Raw genomic sequence first — 23,478 nt, forward strand, 5'->3', positions numbered from 1 at the left:
ATTACAGGCGTGAGCCACCACACCAGGCCTGAAGTGTTTCTGAAAGAAGACTTTTATTCATGATAAATGAAATAGAAACTAATATAGGAGCAGAAATTAACTCAAAGGAGATTTGGATTCAGGTAAAAACTCCTCCATGCCATAAAAATGTTGAACTTGTTTCCTTTTTTCCCAAGGTCTTATACCCTGAATCTGGTAAATAGTCAAGTTCTTCTTGATCTTTGTTTCATACTTCAATAGAAAAGTAAATCCTTACTGTTATTAAAATTATTAGGAATTCTTAGATTTTTTTAAATAGTAAAGCTTTAGAAAAGATGAGCCTTGTTAGTAGTAAAGTTTCTAAGATGTGAAGATTAGTGGTAATTACTTAGATTTGCCCAGACCACAGCAAAAAACTTGAAAGAGGTTTTTTAAAATCTTTGCATATGCTGGAGATTAAAATACTGGTTTGTTATATATGCTTTAGTTGTCAATGTATAATATTTACCTGACATAATTGTGGAAAATTAACAGTTAAATGTATGAAAGTCAAGTATAGGGTTATATTTGAAATAGCTCAGATCAAGAAATCTGGAGGTATTTGTATGAGGAAAGCATGTGTATATTTTTCTCATGTTGTTATTTTCTAAATAACCATAAGGTAGTTGTCAGGAAATAGATCACAAAGAAGAGTCGTATCTTTTTCTTTCTTCTTCTTCTTCTTTTTTTTTTTTTTTTTTTTTGTTTGTTTGTTTTGAGACGGAGCCTTGCTCTGTTGCCCAGGCTTGAGTGCAGTGGCATGATCTTGGCTCACTGCAACCTCCGCCTCCCGGGTTCAAGCGATTCTCCTGTCTCACCCTCCTGAGTAGCTGTGATTACAGGCACCTGCCACCACGCCCGGCTAATATTTTGTATTTTTAGTAGAGACAAGGTTTCACCATGTTATCCAGGGTGGTCCCCATCTGTTGACCTCGTGATCCGCCTGCCTCGGCCTCCCAAAGTGCTGGGATTACAGGTGTGAACCACCATGTCTGCCCAGAAGAGTCATATCTTAAGTGAAGATGGCTTTAAATAGTGTTTCTCAGAATAGTCAAGAAAGCTAGAAAGGATATTTCAGTCCCAAAGAACAGAGGGTATAAAGACATCATTCAATATCTGAATACCAGACACTGTTGTTCAAAGTTACTGGTTCTTTAAGTTATACTTTTCTAATAGATATTAATGCAGCTGAGTTAGCAAGCAATAGTGAGAGCAGTGTCATTTTCTAATGACACATCATATACCTCATATGCTGTGGGATGTGGAAAGCCACCAAACTTCAAAATGCTTATGAAGTACTACAAAAGCTGTCTTTAAGTACTTCCAGCAGGATTAACAAATCACGTGGCTGTTGTAGGGTGCTGTGCTCGTGTACACTAACATCAGTATGAGTGAGGTTAATGGAAAATTCCAAGATCCATGGGCTTAGTGATACTGAAATGTAAAATTTTGAAAAAACTTTAAAGGCATTTATATATCTTCTTAGTTAAATATGGAAATTATCACCTTAATTTATTACACTGTGTTGGCAGAATTTTAGAAAAATTCATCCTTACAGAGCTTAACTTTTTATTTTTATTTTTATTTTGAGACGGAGTTTTGCCCTTGTTGCCCAGTTGGAGTGCAGTGGCGTGGGTGATCTTTGCTCACCGCAACCTCTGCTTCCCGGGTTCAAGTGATTCTCCTGCCTCAGCCTCCCAAGTAGCTGGGATTACAGGCATTCGCCACCATGCCCGGCTAATTTTGTATTTTTGATGGAGATGGGGTTTCTCCATGTTGGTCAGGCTGGTCTCGAACTCCCAACCTCAGGTGATCTGCCCGCCTTGACCTCCCAAAGTGCTGGGATTATAGGCGTGAGCCACCGTGCCCGGCCAAAGAACTTAACATTTTAATTTCATTTTGATTACTTAAGATTTTTATGTTTCAAAAGCAATTTCCATTCTCAGAAGAAACTTTTTGAAACTGTAAACATCTTTGCTTTGTGAGATTGAGCAGTTAATGCTATTTTCTAGCTGTATCTCTGTCACACATCAGTGCTCACTTGTAAATTGGAGAGACCTTTTGAGCGAGTGGATTTAGGAATGCACTCTAGCTTCTGTTTCAAGGTCTTTTGAGAGAAGCACTTTGAGGAAAGATAGTCCCCCTTGAGTGCGAACCCTTCTACCTTCTCTTGTGCTTAAGAATATGGTTCTTGGACTGGGGGCGGTGGCTCACGCCTGTAATCCCAGCACTTTGGGAGGCTGAAGCGGGTGGATCACCTGAAGTCAGGAGTTTGAGACCAGCCTGGTCAACATGGTGAAACCCTGTCTCTACTAAAAATACAAAAATTAGCTGGGTGTTGTGGCAGGTGCCTGTAATCCCATCTGCTCAGGAGGCTGAGGCAGGAGAATCACCTGAACCTGGGAGGCAGAGGTTGCAATGAGTCCAGATCGTGGCATTGCACTCTGGCCTGGGCGAAAAGAGCAAAACTCCATCTTAAAAAAAAAAAAAGAGAGAGAGAATTTGGTTCTTGGTATCTGGGGTTCCCTAGTACCCATGAGATCAAGTTTAAACTCTGCAACTGGCTCATGGTCTGTGGTCAGTCGCCTTCTCACTCACTGGTTCCAGTTAAGCCAGTAACTCTTCCAGTAGCTAGGTGCACTCTGCTACCTTGTTGCTGTTACTCTGCTCACAAGCTTTTCCCCATAGTAAGAACCTTGCTTATACCCTTTCTTACCAGTAAAGATTCTTCATTTCTCTTTTTTTTTCCTTTTTTTTTTTTCTTTTTTATTATACTTTAAGTTCTAGGGTACATATGCACAACATGCAGGTTTGTTACAGATGTATACGTGTGCCATGTTGGTGTGCTGCACCCATTAACTCGTCATTTACATTAGGTATATCTCCTAATGCTATATCTCCCTCTCCCCTCCCCCCTCCCCTCTTCATTTCTCTTTTAAGGCTTTGGGTGAGATTCATTCCCAAGTGCCCTTATGAGAATTCTTGAGGCAGGGCACAGTGGCTCACGCCTGTAATCCCAGCACTTTGAGAGGCTGAGGCAGGCAAATCACCTGAGGTCAGAAGTTCGAGACCAGCCTGGCCAATATGGTGAAACTGTGTCTCTACTGAAAATAGAAAAATTAGCTGGGCTTGGTGGCATGCACCTATAGTCCCAGCTACTCAGGAGGCTGAGGTGGGAGGATGGCCTGAGTCTGGGAAGTTCAGTGAGCTGAGATCGTGCCACGACACTCCATCCAGCCTGGGTGACAGAGTGAGAGTGCCTCAAAAAAAGAAAATTAGAGAATTCTTGAAACTACTCAGAAATAAGGACAATACTGCTGTATAAAGACATCTTAACTCAGTAGCCAGTGTAATTCCAATTTAGGTGGTCAAAAGTGATATGGGATTACTTTGTTTCTGGGAAAGTAATTGCTTCAGTCTGTATAGAAATTACAGTATAAATATTTTGCAACTATTGAATAATGTGTAATTGCCTTTCCTTATGGGTGGTAATGAATAGACAGCAGGGTCAGTCACTGGTTTAATGAATGATAAAGCCCACAGTATTGCTGTTGAGGTTATTGTACTACACCATTACCTCTCAGTACTGAAGAGGTTCAGATGTTCACAGTTGTAGTTAATGAGAACAAAATAATACCATTGTTCTGACCTTTATGAAAATAATTGCCAACAACCATTTTTTTTCCTGAATTTAGTAAAAGTAAAATATTTGGAATTTTTCCTTTCAAACTGTCTTTCATGTTAGCTTTTCAAATTCCTGTTAATACTTTTTCTAACATTATCTTTCTCTTTGAAGTTCTAATATTAAATAAATCATGGATTTTTTGAATGTTTTCCAATGGATATATTATGTTTTATTTTTAATGGGTATGTTGAAAACTTTGTATAAGAGGGAAGATTTAGCCTCACACCCTGCACACTTTTAACTGGCTATTTCATTTGTTTTTTCACTTGTTTTTTCACTTGTTTTTTCATTTGCTTTTTCATTTGTTATTTCACTTGCCTCTTCTTGTTATTTGAACAGTGCCATAGTAACTTTGAGACCATGATTAAGTAATACAGATTACAAAAGGCCTAATTCCAGAAGTCTGTGAGAAAGAGTGTAGAATCCTAGGATAATGCTAGGGAACACCAAACTGCCATCCTGTTTTGGATGTGACTTTTCAGAGTTTAAGATTATCATACAGTTCTCATAACTGTCCCCGAATCCATGTGTATACTTTTTTTAATCAAAAAAGTTGTTCTGAAGTTAAAGCTTCTTTGGTAAATGGCATAAACGTTAAAAAAAGTAAAGCATTGGCTCAGTGTTTTAATGACTTTAGAAATAATAAAATGTTCTATTATAGTTTAAAGCTGTGTTGGAAAATGAGGTATGGCAAGACCTCTATCTTAAACAGTTGGAAGAAATGGCATTTTTTTCTATTTTTAGAATTGTTGACATAAACTGCTATCACTAAGGCAAACTATTTACAAGACATATATTTTTAGAGTTATTCTCCTTTTCTAAATTTGGATTTTTAGTTCACTAAGTGAGTCTTCCTTAAACAAATTGATTACCACCCTCCCTGCAAAATCTCTTACTCCTATGCCATATATCATCCAGAAACGGATACACTCTTGTGTAATGCAGTATTTGCTAAAGACAGAATAGCTTTAAGAAAGTAACATTGACTAGGTAGCTCCCCGAGTCATTAATTCTTATTTTATTTATTTATTTTTTTGAAATGAAATTTCGCTCATCACCCAGGCTGGAGTGCAATGGCATGATCTCGGCTCACTGCAACCTCTGCCTCGTGGGTTCAAGTGATTCTCCTGCCTCAGCCTCCCAAGTAGTTGGGATTACAGGTGCACACCACCACGCCCAGCTAATTTTTTTGTATTTTTAGTAGGGACAGGGTTTCACCATGTTGGTTAGGCTGGTCTTGAACTCCTGACCTCAGGTGATCCACCCGCCTTGGCCTCCCAAAGTGTTGGGATTACAGGCATGAACCACTGCTCCTGGCCTATGTTAATATTTTTATATGCAGTGAATATAATGTGTTTCATTGGGTTCAATAAGGAAAATAAAATAGTGTTGATATTTAAGGAAATTGCTAGACATGGGGTAGGGAAATTGCATATATTTATATAAGAAAATAGGCCAGCCTTTTTCTCCCCTTCTTAACAATATGTCTTTGTAGTTCAGTCTTGCCAAAAAAAACCAACAACCTCTACCTCCCACACAGTCACACATGCATGAGTGTGCACACACTCAGATAACGAAGGTTTCAGGAGGCAGATCTTAGACGTGAAGTGGAAGTTTCGGAATGTATCCTACTCCATGTTTTACCTAGTCAGATCATGAAGGAGAATGACCGTGAAGTTAGACAATTGAGAAAGAGTTTTCTCCTGTAAGGTGTCCTGCTTCTAGAGAGAAACAGTTAAATCATGTGTTTCCATCATGAGTAAGTGTTATAATTCCTTGTATTCTTAGCAAAGGATTGTAAATGTGAAAGGGAAGTTACCATAGGAAACTAAGAATTTTAGATGTAAAATAGTGAAAATTTGTTTCAGGGTTATCTAGACATTTTGCTAGTTACTTTTAAAAAATAATATGGATAAGCATGAAGTCAAATTAATCTGAATTTTTAATCAAAAATATTTTATATAAATTCTCCATTTTATTGCATTTAAAAATAAGCCTGTATATATCTTACACCTGTGTAAAAGAATGCCAGTTATATTTCAATAGAGTAATTTATCAAAACACATTTTCAGTGAATATCAACATTATTTCATAATTGGGTAAATCTGGCATAGCTCTTTTGTAGACAGTCCAGTTATATCCTGAGCCATTAGCCTTGGGACATAATTGGATTGTCTACAAAACTGATTTTAGTTCAGACATTTCATGTTGAAAGTTACCTCTATCTCTAAGAAGTTTTTGGATTATTTTATCCTGAACACAATGCCTAAAATTAGAATACTGGACTAAAAATACAAGTTTGTTAAACTTCTGTTTTCCCAAAGGTAACTAGGATAAATAGTTTGACAAACTTTCAAAACTTCGGAAATAAGTTACAGGAAATTAAGCCAAAATATAATCATGCTTCTGTTCTGTATTTCAAAGGTCAAATAGTTTTTTCTAACTGAAGCAAGTATTTTTAGCCATTTTCTTCTGTAATAATAGAAAAATGTGGTAGCTTTTCCCATTGAGCTTGTAAATCTTAGCTAATCTGGGACACATTTGGAGTCAGAGCTATCTGCCTATAAGTAAAACTAAGGGTCCCAGTTTGTTCTGGAGGAAACTTTGCAGGGTGGTTCATAAAAGAAAACAAGAGTTTGCCTGCTTTATTTAGTGGACTTTTATGGAACCAAGACCTAGCCATAAGCCATTGACTCTTCTTACATTTCCCTCCTCTCATGTAAGTAGCAATATAATTTCCCAGAAGGCAAAAAAGATGCTAAGATCATGTATTTTTGGTAGTTAAGGTATTTTGGCCTTACATAAAATTGATGCCTTGATCCACATCATTTAGAAAAATAATGAGAAAGGCAGTAAAAGTAGTCAGTAGTCTGGAAACACTTAGAATATTTTTAGGGTTTTTAAAATTTTTTAGAGTATCCAAGAGAAACGAAAGCATGTGTCTACACAAAGCCAAAATGTAGAAACAACCCAAATGTAGAAACCACCCAGATGAACAGATAAACAAATGTAATATATTCCCACAGTGGAATACTAGTTAGCCATAAAAAGGAATGAGCTGTGTGGATATAACATGAATGAATCCCGAAGTTATCACACTAAGTAAAAAAGTACATGCTGTAAGATTTTATTTTAGAAAATTCTATAAAATACCAACTAATCTATAATGACAAAAAGCAAATCATTAGTATCTGAAGGTTGAAGTAGGGGAGGTGAGAAGTAGTGGGATAAAATTTTAAGGATGATTTTTCTTTCTTTCTTTTTGAGACCGAGTTTCGTTTTTATTGTATAGGCTGGAGTGCAATGGCGCAATCTCAGCTACCACAACCTCCACCTCCCAGGTTCAAGTGATTCTCCTGCCTCAGCCTCCTGAGTAGCTTGAATTCAGGCACCCACCACCACACCCAGCTAATTTTTTGTATTTTTAGTAGAGACAGGATTTCTGCGTGTTAGTCAGGCTGGTCTCGAACTCCCAACCTCAGGTGATCTGCCCACCTCAGCCTCCCAAAGTACTGGGATTACAGGTGTGAGTCACTGCACCTGGCTGAGGATGATTATCTTGATTGTAGTGGCAGCTTCACAGGTGTATACACATTTCAAAACTCATCAATTCATGCACTTTAAAATTTATTGTACATCAGTTATCTATCAATAATACTTTTCAAAATTTACTTGGAATATCTAATCACCTGTAACTGAAAGTTTCAAAACTCAGCTGAGTATTTATACCTTTAGTATGCTATCCATAATCTGCATATATGTTGTTTGTATCATTGGCCTTGTTACATTATAGAGTCATCCCCTAGGGGATTGGTTCCAGGAATCCTCACGAATACCAAAATCCTCAGATGCTCAAGTCCCTTGTATGGATACTATTCGCGTATAACCTACATACATCCTCCTATATACCTTAAATCATTTCTAGATTACTTACAATAATACAATGGAAATGCCATGTAAAAGCTGTTACACTGTTATAACTGTATTGTTATTCTGTATTGGGAATAATGGCAAGAAGAATAGTCTGTGTATGTTACGTACAGACACAGCCTTCCATTTTTCTTCTCGAATATTTTGATCCATACTTGGTTGACTCCATGGATATGAAAGGGTGACTATATTTGTTTTCATGCCAAATTCTTCCCTCTTTGATTAATAATACACTCTCCTGCCACCAGCAAGTAAAGTGTCTTTTTTTAATTGATTCTTTCAAGTCTAATTTAGGTGAATCCTTAAGTTACTCTTAGTCATGGCTCAAATATAGGTTTAATGAGAAGAGTGTTTCCATAGCCCTTCAAAGGGTCAGATATCTCCTTAGGTAACATAGAATGATTTTCCTGCTTACTGACACCTCTAAGTTATCTTTCTTTATAAATCTGCATAGTTGGTTCTGTAGTGTGTGCTGACATAGAAATTCAGTTGTTAAATGAAGTAAAAAGTAAAAATTTCATGGCTTTTAACATACATAGTGGCCAAATTCAAAGCATCAAAAACGTGGAGAGTCTAGTCTACACAGGATACTAGTTTTAACCTAATAAAAGTCAATTTTATTTAAAGGCTAAAATAAAAAGTTATAAAAATAATATGAAATTTATAGCCAATTCAGTTATTTTAGTTATGACTTACAGGTTAGTGTTATATATTTGTTTTGTGCTACAAATATAAGCATACCTTCTCTGACAAAGCAAATGAAAGTCTTTAGGATATTCTCAAATACTCCCATGTTTTGTCACAGAACTCTAGCCATCAGCCTCATCTGGAGCCTATAATTGTATTCATTTTAAAGTTTACTGTTAAATACATCCTCATATTTTAAGAGCAATATAGATTCTTCAAGGAATTATAAGTTGTTTTATGCTCCAAAGTAATCCATTCACTCTGCCATCAGGGGGCACAGAAAAAATAATTACAATATTGTGTGATAAGTGCTGTGTTCAGGGTGTTAAAGACATGACATCTTTGTGTCTAATCCAATCTCAAGATTGAGATGGGATCACCACTGAGAGTATCTTCAAGAAGATAGTGCCTTCACCAGGTCTTAAATAATATAGAAGAAAGGCATGGTATTGAGAGGATGTGTCCTCCCACAGACAGACTACAACGAGTGTAGTATCATTGTTTTTAAAGTCACTTCTTACTTTGTAAGAAGAGCCTGGGGAGGTGTCAAAAGTAGAAGATAGAAAAGAAATAAGAGGGACCCCCATAAGACTGCAAGAAAAGTTAAAAAGATGATGAGTGTAAATGAAGTTACTTTTGAGGGGAGCAGAAGAGGTGGCAAGAGGGGCCAGAAAAATCAAAGATTATACCTGATGGCCTGTTTTTTTGTTGTTGTTGTTTTGGGTTTTTTTTTTTTTTTTTTTGCTTGCTTGCTTGCTTGTTTTGAGACAGAGTCTCACTCTGTCACCTAGGCTGGAGTGCAGTGGTGCGATCTCGGCTCACTGCAACCTCAGCCTCCTGAGTAGCTGGGACTATAGGCATGTGCCACCATGCGCAGCTAATTTTTTTGTATTTTTAGTAGAGACGGGGTTTCACCACGTTGGTCAGGCTGGTCTCCAACTCCTGACCTCAAATGATGCGCCCGCCTCGGCCTCCCAAAATGCTGGGTTTACAGGCGTGAGCCACCGCACCTGGCCGATGGCCTCAATGTTCTAATGTAGATGGAAAAGAAATCGACATGGACTTCACTGGCTGGTCATGGTGGCTCACGCCTGTAATCCTAACACTTTGGGAGGCCAGTCGCTTGAGCTCAGGTGTTCAAGACCAATGTGAGCAACATATAGTGAGACCTTGTCTCTACAAAAAGTTTAGAAGAAGAAAAAAAAAAAGAAATGGACTTCCCTGAATAGGGGCTTGAGAGAGTATGCCATATTTGGAGTAGTGACCATGAGGATGTGAGAAAGAACTGACCAGGAATGAAACAAAACAAACAAAAAAAAACAATAAATGATACTAAGGGTCCATCCAAAACCAAAGACCATTAATTTGTAATGATAACATTCGGGATAGTTGTGTGGGTTTTTTTGTTGTTGTTGTTGTTGTTTTTCCTTTTCCCTTAGCATTTCTCAGCAATCTCAGTATAAAAACGGAACAAACACACTTTGGCATTGCTTTGGGGTTGGGATTTGCTGGGCTGAGTTAAAATTCTATGTATATCAGGAATCTAAAAGGTGCTTATGCTGTTTTGAATGATCAGTCCTGAATTCAAGCTTGTAGGGAAGGAGGAAAAAAAAATAAGATACCAAAAGAGAGCCAATAGACTAGAATAGTAAGGAGAGATGGGTCTGGAGTCTCTGAGGTTGGAGGGCGGGTAGAGTGGACATGAGTCTATGCAGGAACTGGTTAGAAAAAATGTGGTGAGAAAGTAGGATAAGTGCATGTAAGATTTTTGGGAGAGAAATTTCTAAGCCAGTTCCAGGCTATGACTGACAGACTTAATGACTGAAATACAGTGATGGAGTGGTCAGTATCATTTCAGTGTAAAGGCGATCCCAGCATTTCAACAATGGGTTATTATATGGGTTTTATGTGTGGATGTCATAATTCCCATGTGATAAATGCAGTTGGAATGAAGTGAAACGCTGATCGTCGTCTCAAAACATGACTTAAGATTTTAGAATTGGTTTGGTTTCAAATAACAGGATCTTAGTGGCTGTGCAGTGGGTGATTGAGTGGGGTAGAGATGAAGGTCACTGGAATCCAGAAGGTTCAGGAAGCTGTTGGGTTAAGTGAATTGTCCATTTAATACTGAAGCATGTTAAGAGGCATGGAGAATACTTGGAGTGGCAAGAGACTTTGACCAGGCTCCAGAATTCTCCCGTATGTAAGATGGAGTAACGAAGAGATCAGTACATTTGAGTGCAGGAAGCTGTTTGCCTTGCAGGGAAGATGGGCAAACAATTTTGGCATTTGGCCAAGACCCTAGGTCCCCTCTCAGGACATTGGGGATTGTTTTTTTAATGTATAGGATTGAAAAGAAAAGGAATTTTATTGATACTATTAACAAAATATTAAATAGAAATTTGTGATATAATGTGCTTCTTTTTAATGTATAAATAACAAGATCTAAAGCTAGGTGCAGTGGCTTACTTACACTTGTAATCCCAGCACTTTGGGCAGCTGAGGCAGGTAGATCATCTGAGCCTGGGAGGTTGAGACCAGCTGGGCAACAAGGCAAAACTCTGTCTCTACAAAAATACAAAAAAATCAGCTTGGTATGGTGGTGTGCCCCTGTGGCTGTAGCTACTCATGAGGCTGAGGGCAGGAGGATTACTTGAGCCTGAAAGGTCAAGGCTGCAGTGAGCTATGATTGCACCACTGCATTCCAGACTGGGTGACAGAGTGAGACCCTGTCTCAAAAAGATTGGGAAAAAAAAAAAAATCTAGAAGCACATCTTATAACCACTGCAACATTGAAATAGCACTGATCATAAATGGTATTTTAAAATATTTGCAGCAACTACAATGTGATACGAAAACATCTGTATGTTCTATTGGTGAAAAGTTAGGTACAGTGAATACTAATGGTGCATACTACATTGGAGAAAATGTTGATGAAGTTAGCGAAAATTAATGTATAATTGTTTTTTTTAACCCCATCCAATTTTACCCCACTTCAGAGTCTGAATTCTGTCATGGTCCGCTGGTTAAGCAACTCTGGTTTAAAGGATGGTATATCCAGAAGGCATAAACCTAAAGAAAAATAAGTGGTATTTGCATGCAGGAGAATTGTAGCTGAGCAGTGGCAGCATAGAGCTAGGAGAAGCTTTCCATACTTCAGGACCCCATGGCTATTGTAGAGGTGAGGGCTGGAGATGGTGGGGCTGTGCCTTAGTGAGCAGACTTGACTCAGAAAGCTGTGTGGAAGGATGAGGGAATTAGGCCAGTATCCTTTGTGATAAAAAACTGTATGTATTCCAAATCAAACCCAAAAAGTAGAGGGAAAGGAAGCTGATGGTATAAGTAAAGATGATGTTTACGATAGGTGGAGAAGCACAGTGAAAATTCTTAGGAGGGTAAGAAACAGTGAACAGATAGAGAAAAAAGACAGAGTAGTAATGAGGGTGCTAGGGATGGGTCACAGTGAGATGAACCGTTTTTGAGGTTCTAGGCAAATACAGGCTGAAACCTGGGATGTTTGGAAACCCATGAAGGCAGGCCTTCTGGAACCATCAGAGTAGCAGCCCACGGCCTTTGCTCAGGCTTCCAGGGAGAATCCTGCTGAGAAATTGTTGGATGTCCCTGAAGACATTTTACCCCATTTTAAATATTATGTTTGTGGTGGAGAAGCCTTGGGCTTGTGTTTTTACTTCTGATGTCTTTTTTTCATTTTCCTCCTCTCTCCCTGCTAGAGAATAGAACATATTCTATCCAGCTCAGGATAGAAAAACCTGAAGTCAGAATGAGACATTTAATAGCAAAGTGTGAAATAGTGTTGGGGATTGGGGAAGTATTGGTGTCTTATAGGAAAATCATCAGATGCTATTCTTCCTACTTTTTTTTTTTTTTTTTCCTGTGGGTTCCAAACACAAAACCATATGAGAGTTGGTGAGTAAAAACAAACTTTAAGAATGACATTTTAAAGGCCAGACTTGCCATTCTATAATAACCCAAAGTAGGATTTGGGAGTGTCTGCCACAGTAAGGAAAATAACAAAATGAAAACAAAGTAGCAAAACGTATATGGGGGAGTGGGGATTAATATAACTAGACAGACTTTAAATATATGTAACTTAATTTTTAGTCATTTGAAATGGATAGAAGAATTAGGTCATTTTGATTGGGGAATGTATTAACTTTAAACTAGATGTTTTTAATCTGTTTTTAATCTGTCTGCACGGTTACTCTGATGAACGTTTTATTTCTTTAAACCTAACATTAAATATGTTAATCAGTAGATTGATTCTCTTTGGCTTTGCTTTATTTTTAATTAGGAATTAGCACTGCGTAGCCAGTTACCAACACTGGAGCAGGATGGTGGGACTCAAAATCCAGTGTCTTCTCCCGGGATGTCTCAGGAATTGAGAACAATGACGACCAATAGTTCAGATCCTTTCCTTAACAGGTTAGTGAAAGTTGCTACTGATGAATGTCTGAAAAGGATCATTGCTTTAAAATCATTCTGTTTAGTGCTTGTAATAGTTATTTGGAACATCTGTGTGGGCCAGAAACCATAGCTGTAAATGAATCTCTCTGTAAATGGCAAGTACATGCAGAGCTGAGGATTAAAAGTTGTCTCCTGTGAGAGGAAGTGAGCTGTTCAGACTTGTACAAGGGATACTTATTCAAAGTCACAACGTGTTTGCTTCTGCCTATACTGTTGACTAACAGTTACTTAAAATTACAGAATCACGAAGGAACATGTGAATGTCAAAGGCATGAATTGCATGTTAAACCTATTTAGGATTGCATTGTAAGGATCACTGGAAGGAATTTTCCACATAGCTATTCAACCTAAAATGTTTTACCCAGCAGCACTGTAAGGCCTCATGTTCTTACGGGCTATAGTCCAAGGAGATAAAGTGTAAGGTTGTGCCTCTTTCAAAAATGCATTAAGATTAACGGCAGTATTTGAAAATAACATAGCTTAGGGATGCTTCTTAGTGAGTTACCACAAATCCTGGGTTTCAGACAGATTGCAGTATTATATAAACTGCCATTTTGAAGTCTGTAAGCTGAAACAGGTCATATTCTTTGCCTAGGAAGTCATTTAAGATTAAGATTTGGTCGGGCGCGGTGGCTCAAGCCTGTAATCTCAGCACTTTGGGAGGCCGAGACGGGTGGATCACGAGGTCAGGAGATCGAGACCATCCTGGCTAACACGGTGAAACCCCGTCTCTACTAAAAAATACAAAAAGCTAGCCAGGCGAGGTGGCTGACGCCTGTAGTCCCAGCTACTCGGGAGGCTGAGGCAGGAGAATGGCGTGAACCCGGGAGGCAGAGCTTGCAGTGAGCTGAGATCCCGCCACTGTACTCCAGCCTGGGCGACAGAGCAAGACTCCGTCTCAAAAAAAAAAAAAAAAAGATTAAGATTTAACTAAAATTAATTCTTCTAGGTTGTAAAATATCTGTGGAGTTTCAAACTTTTTAAAATATGGGGATACTAACACACTTTCTTAAACACCTAAAGGTATTTTGCACTAGGAAAACTATTGCATCACCTTTTCAGTTCTCACCAATTAAATTGGAAACTTAGTAATTCCAAGAGAAAATATCTTACCCTGCTAAAAATATTTAGTGCAATAGAATTCACCATTTACTCAGTTTTTAAGGTTAGTGCTGGTGGCCTAGTTGGAAGGTTTGATTTTGAAGGCCACCTAAAATGTATTTTAAGTTTGTATTTACTCTTCTGACATTTCTGTCTAAAAGTAAGTGTATTTATGTAAGATTATAGTTCTAGACTTAAACTGAGGCTAATTAAGAGAGGCATAGCCTCAAAACTTTATTTCCAACAAGGAAAATTTCATCTCCATGTAAAATTTCATCTCCTGTCTTATTGAAGGACCTATATTAATCCCAGGGATAAAAATTAGACCATTTTAAAAATGGATAGGCTGCATATCCTTCTGACAGTCACTTATGAAGTTTTTTTTCTTAAAACTTTTGATGAGAGCTGGGCTATAATTTGAGATTCTATTTTCTGGGAAGATCAGAGTGGCAGATAATCAATGTTACTAATCTAAGGGCAGAATTATATATGCATTATCTGCAGTACCCCCAGTTTCTAATAATAACATACATCTGACTTTGGCTTTTTTTTGTTCTTTAAAAAAAAAAAAAAAAACTCTTGACTATGGTGGCTCACGCCTGTAATCCCAGCGCTTTGGGAGGCTGAGGCGGGTGGACCACCACCTGGGGTAAGGAGTTCGAGACCAGCCTGACCAACATGGTGAAACCCCGTCTTTACTAAAAATACAAAATTAGTTGGGCGTGGTCACGCATGCCTATCATCCCAGCTACTCGGGAGGCTGAGGCAGGAGAATCGCTTGAATTCAGGAGGCGGAGGTTGCAGTGAGCCAAGATCATGCCATTGCACTCCAGCCTGGGCAACAAGAGTGAAACTTCGTCTCAAAAACAAAAAGACAAACAAAAAAAAACCTCTTGATGGTTTTTCTCTTGTTTACTATTTGATTTATATATATTCCTTAAGCTCTAAATACTTTTTCCCCCAACTTGCCATGGCATTGACTCTTAGTAGTAACGCAAACTTCCCTTATCTCCCTTTTACTTTTGAGATCCCTCAAAGCTCACTCAGATGTCCCCCTCCATGAAACCTTTACCCTTTACTTTCAAGCTCCTTGTTTGTTGTGAAAGTACTGTGCTTACATAGTTCATATAGCCCCTGTATATGATTCAGTAGTATATTTGTTCATTTCCCTCCTTGAAGTTGTGAGTCTCTCACAAAACATTGTTTGTAGGTGGTGGTGGTGGTGAACCTCGTTATCCTCAAAGCCTAGTCTAATGCCTGTCATGTAGTAGCAGATGCTCAGTGAATGTTTATTGAATGAGTGGGGCCTGTAGGAGGTGAGGTTCTGCAGGGAGCAGTTCCTCGCCAGAAAAATGGCCCTGTAAACTCTGTCCTCAGGAATGCCCATGTGCTTCCCCTGTGGTTTGGAATGAACTCTGCACAACTCTGTAAGTTCAGCTATTCAGTAATAGACTAAAATGTCTGATGTGCGTCCCATGCTTAGCAGCCGAATAGGGTGATGACTAGGACCAGGCTCTTGTCCCAGATCAGGGCAGGCAAAATACAAACAAGCCAAATCCTGAGGCCTTCTCATCCATGGCTGCATTGTATATCAGTGGTCTCAGAGGCAAGTATATGTTTTCTTGGATCTGTGTGAAGCTTTTGAGCATTGGCAAAATCTGGCAGAAGCATTAGAGTAAACCAGTGATTGCAGTATATAGAATGAGGGGAGAGAGAGAACAAGGCAAACGCATTGCATCATTTAGGGAAGGCAGTTGGGGTACTGACTGAGCTTGTAGCCTTGAGCAATTGTTAAACTTGTTTTTATTTTTTAACTTTTATGTAAGTTAAATAGCTGCTTTTAAATGTACAAGCTATAGAGAAAGTTAAAGTTCACACATGTACACAGACCATTGAAGAATAACAGCTGCCTTGATTTTATGCTTTTCTCCAAGATTTTCTAGAGTTAGTAGAACTGAGAATTTTCTAGAGTTAGTAAAACTCAGTGAATGCCCGCTGATGTCTAGATGCTACCAGCTTAGGAGAGTGTTCTATTTATCAGAGTAATGGATATTTACCATACTTGAATGTAAATCTGGGAAACCTTGCTTAGTCTAAAGTGAAAATCTGTGTCGGGTCATTTTATTTTCAAGGGATGTGCCTTGCAGTTTTTTGTTTTGCTCTTTTCTTTAACTGGAGCTATATGATCTCCCGTTTCCTTTCGTACTAAAGTGTTTGAGGCTTTTTCCTCCCCCGCCCAAACACAGAAGCAGGGAGATCAAGCCATGAGTATTCTTATCTTATCAGCAGTGACTCATCTATTTTGGTTCAGTCCTAAAAGGAATTCTGGTGGTTTATTTGGGGTTGATTTTTCCTTGGCTTATGTTCTCTGCACAAGAGCTAGGAATTTAACTTGAATCTAGTGCAGACCTGTCTCCTCGCCCACCTGGAGTTTGTGTTTTGACCTCTCTGTCTGTGCCACCACCACCTGGAGAATTGAGACCTTGGGACAAGTAAGTTGTGTGGGTTCCTCCCCACCTCCAGATTCAAATGGTATTACAGAGAGGAGAATACTCATGCAGAGAATTGTCTGCCAGCCAGGAAAACTAACTGGGGGTACCTTTTTTTGTCCCTTATTGTCAAAAAGCACAGAACCTTAGGAGAAATCTTGGCTCTTTAGGGCTGCTAGCTTCAATTAGGATTAACTTGTCTATTTCACTTCATAGCACAAGCCCTGTCTACGGCCCTGAGGGAGGGGCTTGTTTCAGACATTGCAGAGCAGGAATTTTCACTAATCCTCTTTGAGAATTATGTTGGTACTCAGCAGGTGTTTATTTTTACCTTGAATTGATTTTTAAAATTTTTTGTGTTGGTCTTTAACTGTCATGTTTTTGTAGTGGCACCTATCACTCTCGAGATGAGAGTACAGACAGTGGACTAAGCATGAGCAGCTACAGTGTCCCTCGCACCCCAGATGACTTCCTGAACAGCGTTGATGAGATGGATACAGGTTGGTATTCTTTATTCCTCTTAGTAGCCTGACTTACAGTCGGATATGTTATCACCAGGTCTAATAAGGTATTGTAAGCAAAGATTATTCAGAAGAAAACCAATTAAAATCCTGTAAATTCGAATTAAATTGAGCCTGCTTTGTCTCTATATGGTGATTTGTAACTGGTATTTTCCTAGTTTAAAAAAATATGTATCATGAATTGGCCGGGTGCGGTGACTCATGCCTGTAACCTCAGCATTTTGGGAGGCCAAAGTAGGCGTATTTCTTGAGCCCAGGAGTTCAAGACCAGTCTGGGCAACATGGTGAAACCCCATCTATACAAAAAAATACAAAAATAAGCCAGGTGTTGTGGTACGTGCCTGTGGTCTCAGCTACTCAGGAGGCTGATGTGGGAGGATGGATTGAGCCCTGGTGATCACACCACTACACTCCAGTTTGGGTGACAGAATGAGACCCGTTCTCAAAAAAAAAAAAAAAAAGAAAAGAAAATCATAAATTGGATATATTAGCTCTATTTGAATAAAACTCTGGCAGCATGACTTACGTTAGCATGTTGATCTTAATTGGCAAGACAAACTGAAGTGCCTGTTAGAACATCTCTCTCCTTATTATGGATTTGTGTCCTTAATTTTGAGAAATGTCTACATGTTTTTCAGTGTTTGTTTTCATCTTTTCTCTAAGAGTTTTTGGTCCACCTTAGGTGTTACGGGCTCAGGAAACCAGATGGGAAAGACTAGGAGGTGGGGCCCACTTACTTTATTAGAATAGTTGCAGAAGGCCAGGTGCGGTGGCTTACACCTGTAATCCCAGCACTTTGGGAGGCCGAGGTGGCCAGATCACCTGAGGTCAGGAGTTCAAGACCAGTCTGGCCAACATGGTGAAACCCTGTCTCTACTAAAAATACATAAATTAGCCATGTGTGGTGGTGTGCGCCTGTAATCCCAGCTACTCAGGAGACTGAGGCAGGAGAATCATTTGAACCCAGGAGGCGGAGGTTGCAGTGAGCCGAGATCACACCACTGCACTCCAGCCTGGGTGACGGAGCAAGACTGTCTCAAAAAAAAAAAAAAGGAATAGTTACAGGGGTCTTGCAGGAGCTAAGAAATACCTGCCTCACAGGGGTAATTAAGGAAGCATTTCTCCTGTGGCTTACCTGGCAACCATTGCCTTAAACTTGACAACTGCCAGACTGCATGAATTGGCAGGGAAATGAAGCTGTTCTTTAGCTACCAACTCTTTCGCTAACTGCTTCTCTTCTGAAAGTGTTTAGCAAGGCTTTTGTGCCTGTACTCATCCAGCTCCTGGCTTTGATGCTTTCTAGAATCCACACTACCCCCTCCTCTCTGCTTACCTAGATTTTAAATCATCCTTAGGAGCCACTTCAAACCCATTTCACACACAACACTTTTACTTCTCTAATCTGTATTTCTCTCTTCTCTAGATCCCTATCGCACTTAATGATTTGTATTAGTTTTTCTGAAAGTATGTTCTATTGAAGCTCTGAGGAATGTTAATGTTGTCATATGCAAAAAAGGCTCTGTGGCGGAGTAAGTTTGGGAAACCTAGAAGCAAGGCTAAGAAGATGTATTTCTTCAAAGCCCTCTGGGAAGCTTGTTTTGCTGTTATGAAGGTGCATAAGGGTGGAATAAAGTATTCATGCAGTCCTTTTATTTTAATGTTTCCCAAAGTGTTTTTAAGACCAAGGAAGTTCTATACCACTCGTTTTTATGTTTAGTCTTATTATGGTGGTGCTTATCTGGAAGACAGGGTAGTGATGCTGTTGTGTTGTGTTCTTGTTCTTTCTCCCCCTGCTGCATATAATTTTTCAAGGACTTTTTTATTTTTTTAATGACTCCCTTTAGTGCTCAGCACATAATAGCAATCGAGCTGTTATTGGATATCTGAACAAATGTTGAAGCAAAAGTAAACTCGGCATTGTTATTTTGTTACCTGTGAGTTGTTTGACCTGATATAAATTCTAGGTATCAGTTTAGGTCAGTCAGGAGCGCTTTTCTTTCCCTGTGCATTTCTGTATGCTCATATGATACAGCCCTGATGTTAGCTTTTCAAAAAGGACTTTGTTATCTCTCTGTGTGTGTTTCCACTAGGTGATACTATCAACCAAAGCACCCTGCCCTCACAGCAGAACCGTTTCCCAGACTACCTTGAAGCCATTCCTGGGACAAATGTGGACCTTGGAACACTGGAAGGAGATGGAATGAACATAGAAGGAGAGGAGTTGATGCCAAGTCTGCAGGAAGCTTTGAGTTCTGACATCCTTAATGACATGGAGTCTGTTTTGGCTGCCACCAAGCTAGATAAAGAAAGCTTTCTTACATGGTTATAGAGCCCTCAGGCAGACTGAATTCTAAATCTGTGAAGGATCTAAGGAGACATACGCACCTGAAATTTCCATAAGCCAGTTGCAGTTTTCTGGCTAATACAGAAAAAGATGAACAAACGTCCAGCAAGATACTTTAATCCTCTATTTTGCTCTTCCTTGTCCATTGCTGCTGTTAATATATTGCTGACCTCTTTCACAGTTGGCTCTAAAGAATCAAAAAAAAAGAAAAAAACTTTTTGTTTCTTTTGCTATTATAACTACTGTTCATTTTGGGGGCTGGGGGAAGTGAGCCTGTTTGGATGATGGATGCCATTCCTTTTGCCCAGTTAAATGTTCACCAGTCATTTTAACTAAATACTCAGACTTAGAAGTCAGATGCTTTATGTCACAGCATTTAGTTTGCTCACCAGTTGTTTCTTCAGCTGCCTTTGGCCAGTGGAAAAACATGATTTACTGGTCTGACAAGCCAAAAATGTTCTATCTGATATTAAATACTTAATGCTGATTTGAAGAGATAGCTGAAACCAAGGCTGAAGCCTGTTTTACTTTCAGTATTTTCCTTTCCTCCTAGTGCTATCATTAGTCACATAGTGACCTTGATTTTATTTTAGGAGCTTATAAGGCATGAGACAATTTCCATAGAAATATATTAATTATTGCCACATACTCTAGTATAGATTTTGGTGGATAATTTTGTGGGTGTGCATTTTGTTTTGTTGGGGTTTTTTTTGGCGGGGCGGTGGGGGGTGTTGATTGGTTGGTTTTGTCGGAACCTAGGCAAATGACCATATTAGTGAATCTGTTCATAGTTGTAGCTTGGGACGGTTATTAGAGTTGTTTTGGTAAAATCTTCATTTCCTGGTTTTTTTACCACCTTATTTAAATCTTGATTATCTGCTCTCTCTTTTATATACATACACACACCCAAACGTAACATTTATAATAGTGTGGTAGTGGAATGTATCCTTTTTTTAGGTTTCCCTACTTCCCAGTTAATTTTTAAAATGGTAGCGCTTTGTATGCATTTAGAATACGTGACTAGTAGTTTATATTTCACTGGTAGTTTAAATCTGGTTGGGGCAGTCTGCAGATGTTTGAAGTAGTTTAGTGTTCTAGAAAGAGTTATTACTATGGATAGTTCTAGGGGAGTGCTCCATGCCCTCTGGACATACGGTAGATATCTGATGAATTGGAAAGCAGCAAACCAGAAATGGCTTTATTTTAACCCTTGGACTCCCTTGGACTAATTGACTCCCTTGGACTAATTTTTAAGTCTCTGTTGGAAATCACTGAGTAGGTTCATAATGTGCATGACAGAAATAAGCTTTATAGTGGTTTACCTTCATTTAGCTTTGGAAGTTTACCTTTACCTTAGTTTTGGAAGTAAATTCTAGTTTGTAGTTCTCATTTGTAATGAACACATTAACGACTAGATTAAAATATTGCCTTCAAGATTGTTCTTACTTATAAGACTTGCTTCTACTTCTATGCTGAAAATTGACCCTGGATAGAATTATAAAGTCATGAGTTAGCTGGAAAAGTGACCAGATTAATAAATGTATATTGGTAGTTGAATTTAGCAAAGAAATAGAGATAATCATGATTATACCTTTATTTTTACAGGAAGAGATGATGTAACTAGAGTATGTGTCTACAGGAGTAATAATGGTTTCCAAAGAGTATTTTTTAAAGGAACAAAATGAGCATGAATTAACTCTTCAGTATAAGCTATGAAGTAATAGTTGGTTGTGAATTAAAGTGGCACCAGCTAGCACCTCTATGTTTTAAGGGTCTTTCAATGTTTCTAGAATAAGCCCTTATTTTCAAGGGTTTATAACAGGCATAAAATCTCTTCTCCTGGCAAAAGCTGCTATGAAAAGCCTCAGCTTGGGAAGATAGATTTTTCCCCCCCAATTACAAAATCTAAGTATTTTGGCCCTTCAGTTTGGAGGAGTGTAAAAGTTGGAAGTAAGAAGTTTTATTTTAAGTACTTTCAGTGCTCAAAAAAAATGCAATCACTGTGTTGTATATAATAGTTCATAGGTTGATCACTGATAATAATTGACTCTAAGGCTTTTATTAAGAAAACAGCAGAAAGATTAAATCTTGCATTAAGTCTGGGGGGAAATGGCGACTACAGATGGAGTTTTAGAGTAGTAATGAAATTCTACCTAGAATGCAAAATTGGGTATATGAATTATATAGCATGTTGTTGGGATTTTTTTTAATGTGCAGAAGATCAAAGCTACTTGGAAGGAGTGCCTATAATTTGCCAGTAGCCACAAATTAAGATTATATCTTATGTATCAGCAGAGTAGCTTTAGCTTAGGGGGAGGGTGGGAAAGTTTGGGGGGTTGTGAAGATTTAGGGGGGACCTTGATAGAGAACTTGATAAACTTCTTTCTCTTTAATAAAGACTTGTCTTCACACCTTGCTGCCATTAAAGGCAGCTGTTCCTAGAATTTCAATCACTTAAGTACACCCACAACACAATAATATGGAGGTCTTCATTTCCCCTCGACTTTGATTTGCCCAGTTATACCTCAGTGTTGTAGCAGTACTGTGATACCTGGCACAGTGCTTTGATCTTATGATGCCCTCTGTACTGACCTGAAGGAGACCTAAGAGTCCTTTCCCTTTTTGAGTTTGAATGATAGCCTTGATGTGGTCTCTTGTTTTATGTCCTTGTTCCTAATGTAAAAGTGCTTAACTGCTTCTTGGTTGTATTGGGTAGCATTGGGATAAGATTTTAACTGGGTATTCTTGAATTGCTTTTACAATAAACCAATTTTATAATCTTTAAATTTATCAGCTTTTTACATTTGTGTTCTTTTCAGTCAGGGCTTCTTAGATCTACTTATGGTTGATGGAGCACATTGATTTGGAGTTTCAGATCTTCCAAAGCACTATTTGTTGTAATAACTATTTTCTAAATATAGTGCCTTTAAAGGAAAAATGAACACAGGGAAGTGACTTTGCTACAAATAATGTTGCTGTTTTAAGTATTCATATTAAATACATGCCTTCTATATGGAACATGGCAGAAAGACTGAAAAATAACAGTAATTGTGTAATTCAGAATTCATATCAATCAGTGTTGAAACTCAAAGATTGCAAAAGTGGGTGGCAATATTCAGTGCTTAACAATTTTATAGCGTTGGTACATCTGAGAAATGAGTGCTCAGGTGGATTTTATCCTTGCAAGCATGTTTTTATAAGAATTGTGGGTGTGCCTATCATAACAATTGTTTTCTGTATCTTGAAAAAGTATTCTCCACATTTTAAATGTTTTATATTAGAGAATTCTTTAATGCACACTTGTCAAATATATATATATAGTACCAATGTTACCTTTTTATTTTTTGTTTTAGATGTAAGAGCATGCTCATATGTTAGGTACTTACATAAATTGTTACATTATTTTTTCTTATGTAATACCTTTTTATTTGTTTATGTGGTTCAAATATATTCTTTCCTTAAACTCTTCTTTGTTGTTTTTAACAATTGATACTTAAAACTTTTTTTTTTTTTTTTTACTTCTTAATGGTCTTCGAATAGAACAAGAACTGGAAATAAAAGGTGATCAGAGGAAGACAGGTTAAACTTAAGGTTCGTTTTGCTTTAAGTTAGGCTTGGCATTTGGAGCTTTTGAAGTATGGATATATACAATTTTTTTAACTTTGTGTTCTTCACATACACCATCCTCATCAATGGTAGTGTCTGAGCAGAATTGTGTCTGCTTCATTCTTAAATGACTTCACTACATGTGACAGCACAGAGGAAACTGAAAACGTAAGAAGACAGCACTGTCTTTCAGAATGGCCTTTGGTTTTACTTATTTAATATATTCTCTCAGGCCAGGCAGGCAGATCACCTGAGGTTGGGAGTTCAAGACCAGCCTAACCAACATGGAGAAACCCCGTCTCTACTAAAAATACGAAATTAGCCGGGCGTGGTGCCACGTGTGTGTAAACCCAGCTACTCAGGAGGCTGAGTGTATGTATATATATTCTGTTCTATTTTGGAGGTCATGAGAGAATATATATATTAGTAAAAAGCATTACTTATTGGCTTATAAATAAAAACATTTACAAATTGAAGTGGTAGGTCCTGACCTTTCAATAAGAAGTAGATTTTAATATCTTTAAAGATGGCTGGGCGTGGTTGCTCACGCCTGTAGTTTCAGCATTGTGGGAGGCTGAGGCGGGCGGATCACTTGAGGTCAGGAGTTCGACA

General features: G+C 38.4%; 1 protein-coding gene across 13 annotated transcripts in view; it reads left to right on the forward strand.

The window, feature by feature from the left end:
- Positions 1-22,728, forward strand: part of YAP1 (Yes associated protein 1) — a 125,631-nt gene extending 102,903 nt beyond the window's left edge. For 4 of the 13 annotated variants that reach the window (XM_025356658.1, XM_025356659.1, XM_025356662.1 and 1 more), the window contains 3 exons: positions 12,633-12,763; positions 16,783-16,895; positions 19,007-19,388. In XM_025356658.1, the coding sequence (XP_025212443.1) occupies positions 12,633-12,763; positions 16,783-16,895; positions 19,007-19,245 (483 nt within the window). In that variant the 3' untranslated portion in view covers positions 19,246-19,388. Of the gene's footprint in view, positions 1-12,632; positions 12,764-16,782; positions 16,896-19,006 lie in introns of all 13 variants that reach the window. The other 9 variants (XM_025356660.1, XM_025356661.1, XM_025356665.1 and 6 more) reach the window with 5 other exon arrangements.
- Positions 22,729-23,478: the final 750 nt, after the last annotated feature.

This window comes from Theropithecus gelada, chromosome 14 (assembly GCF_003255815.1).
Source record: "Theropithecus gelada isolate Dixy chromosome 14, Tgel_1.0, whole genome shotgun sequence".
NCBI lineage: Eukaryota > Metazoa > Chordata > Mammalia > Primates > Cercopithecidae > Theropithecus > Theropithecus gelada.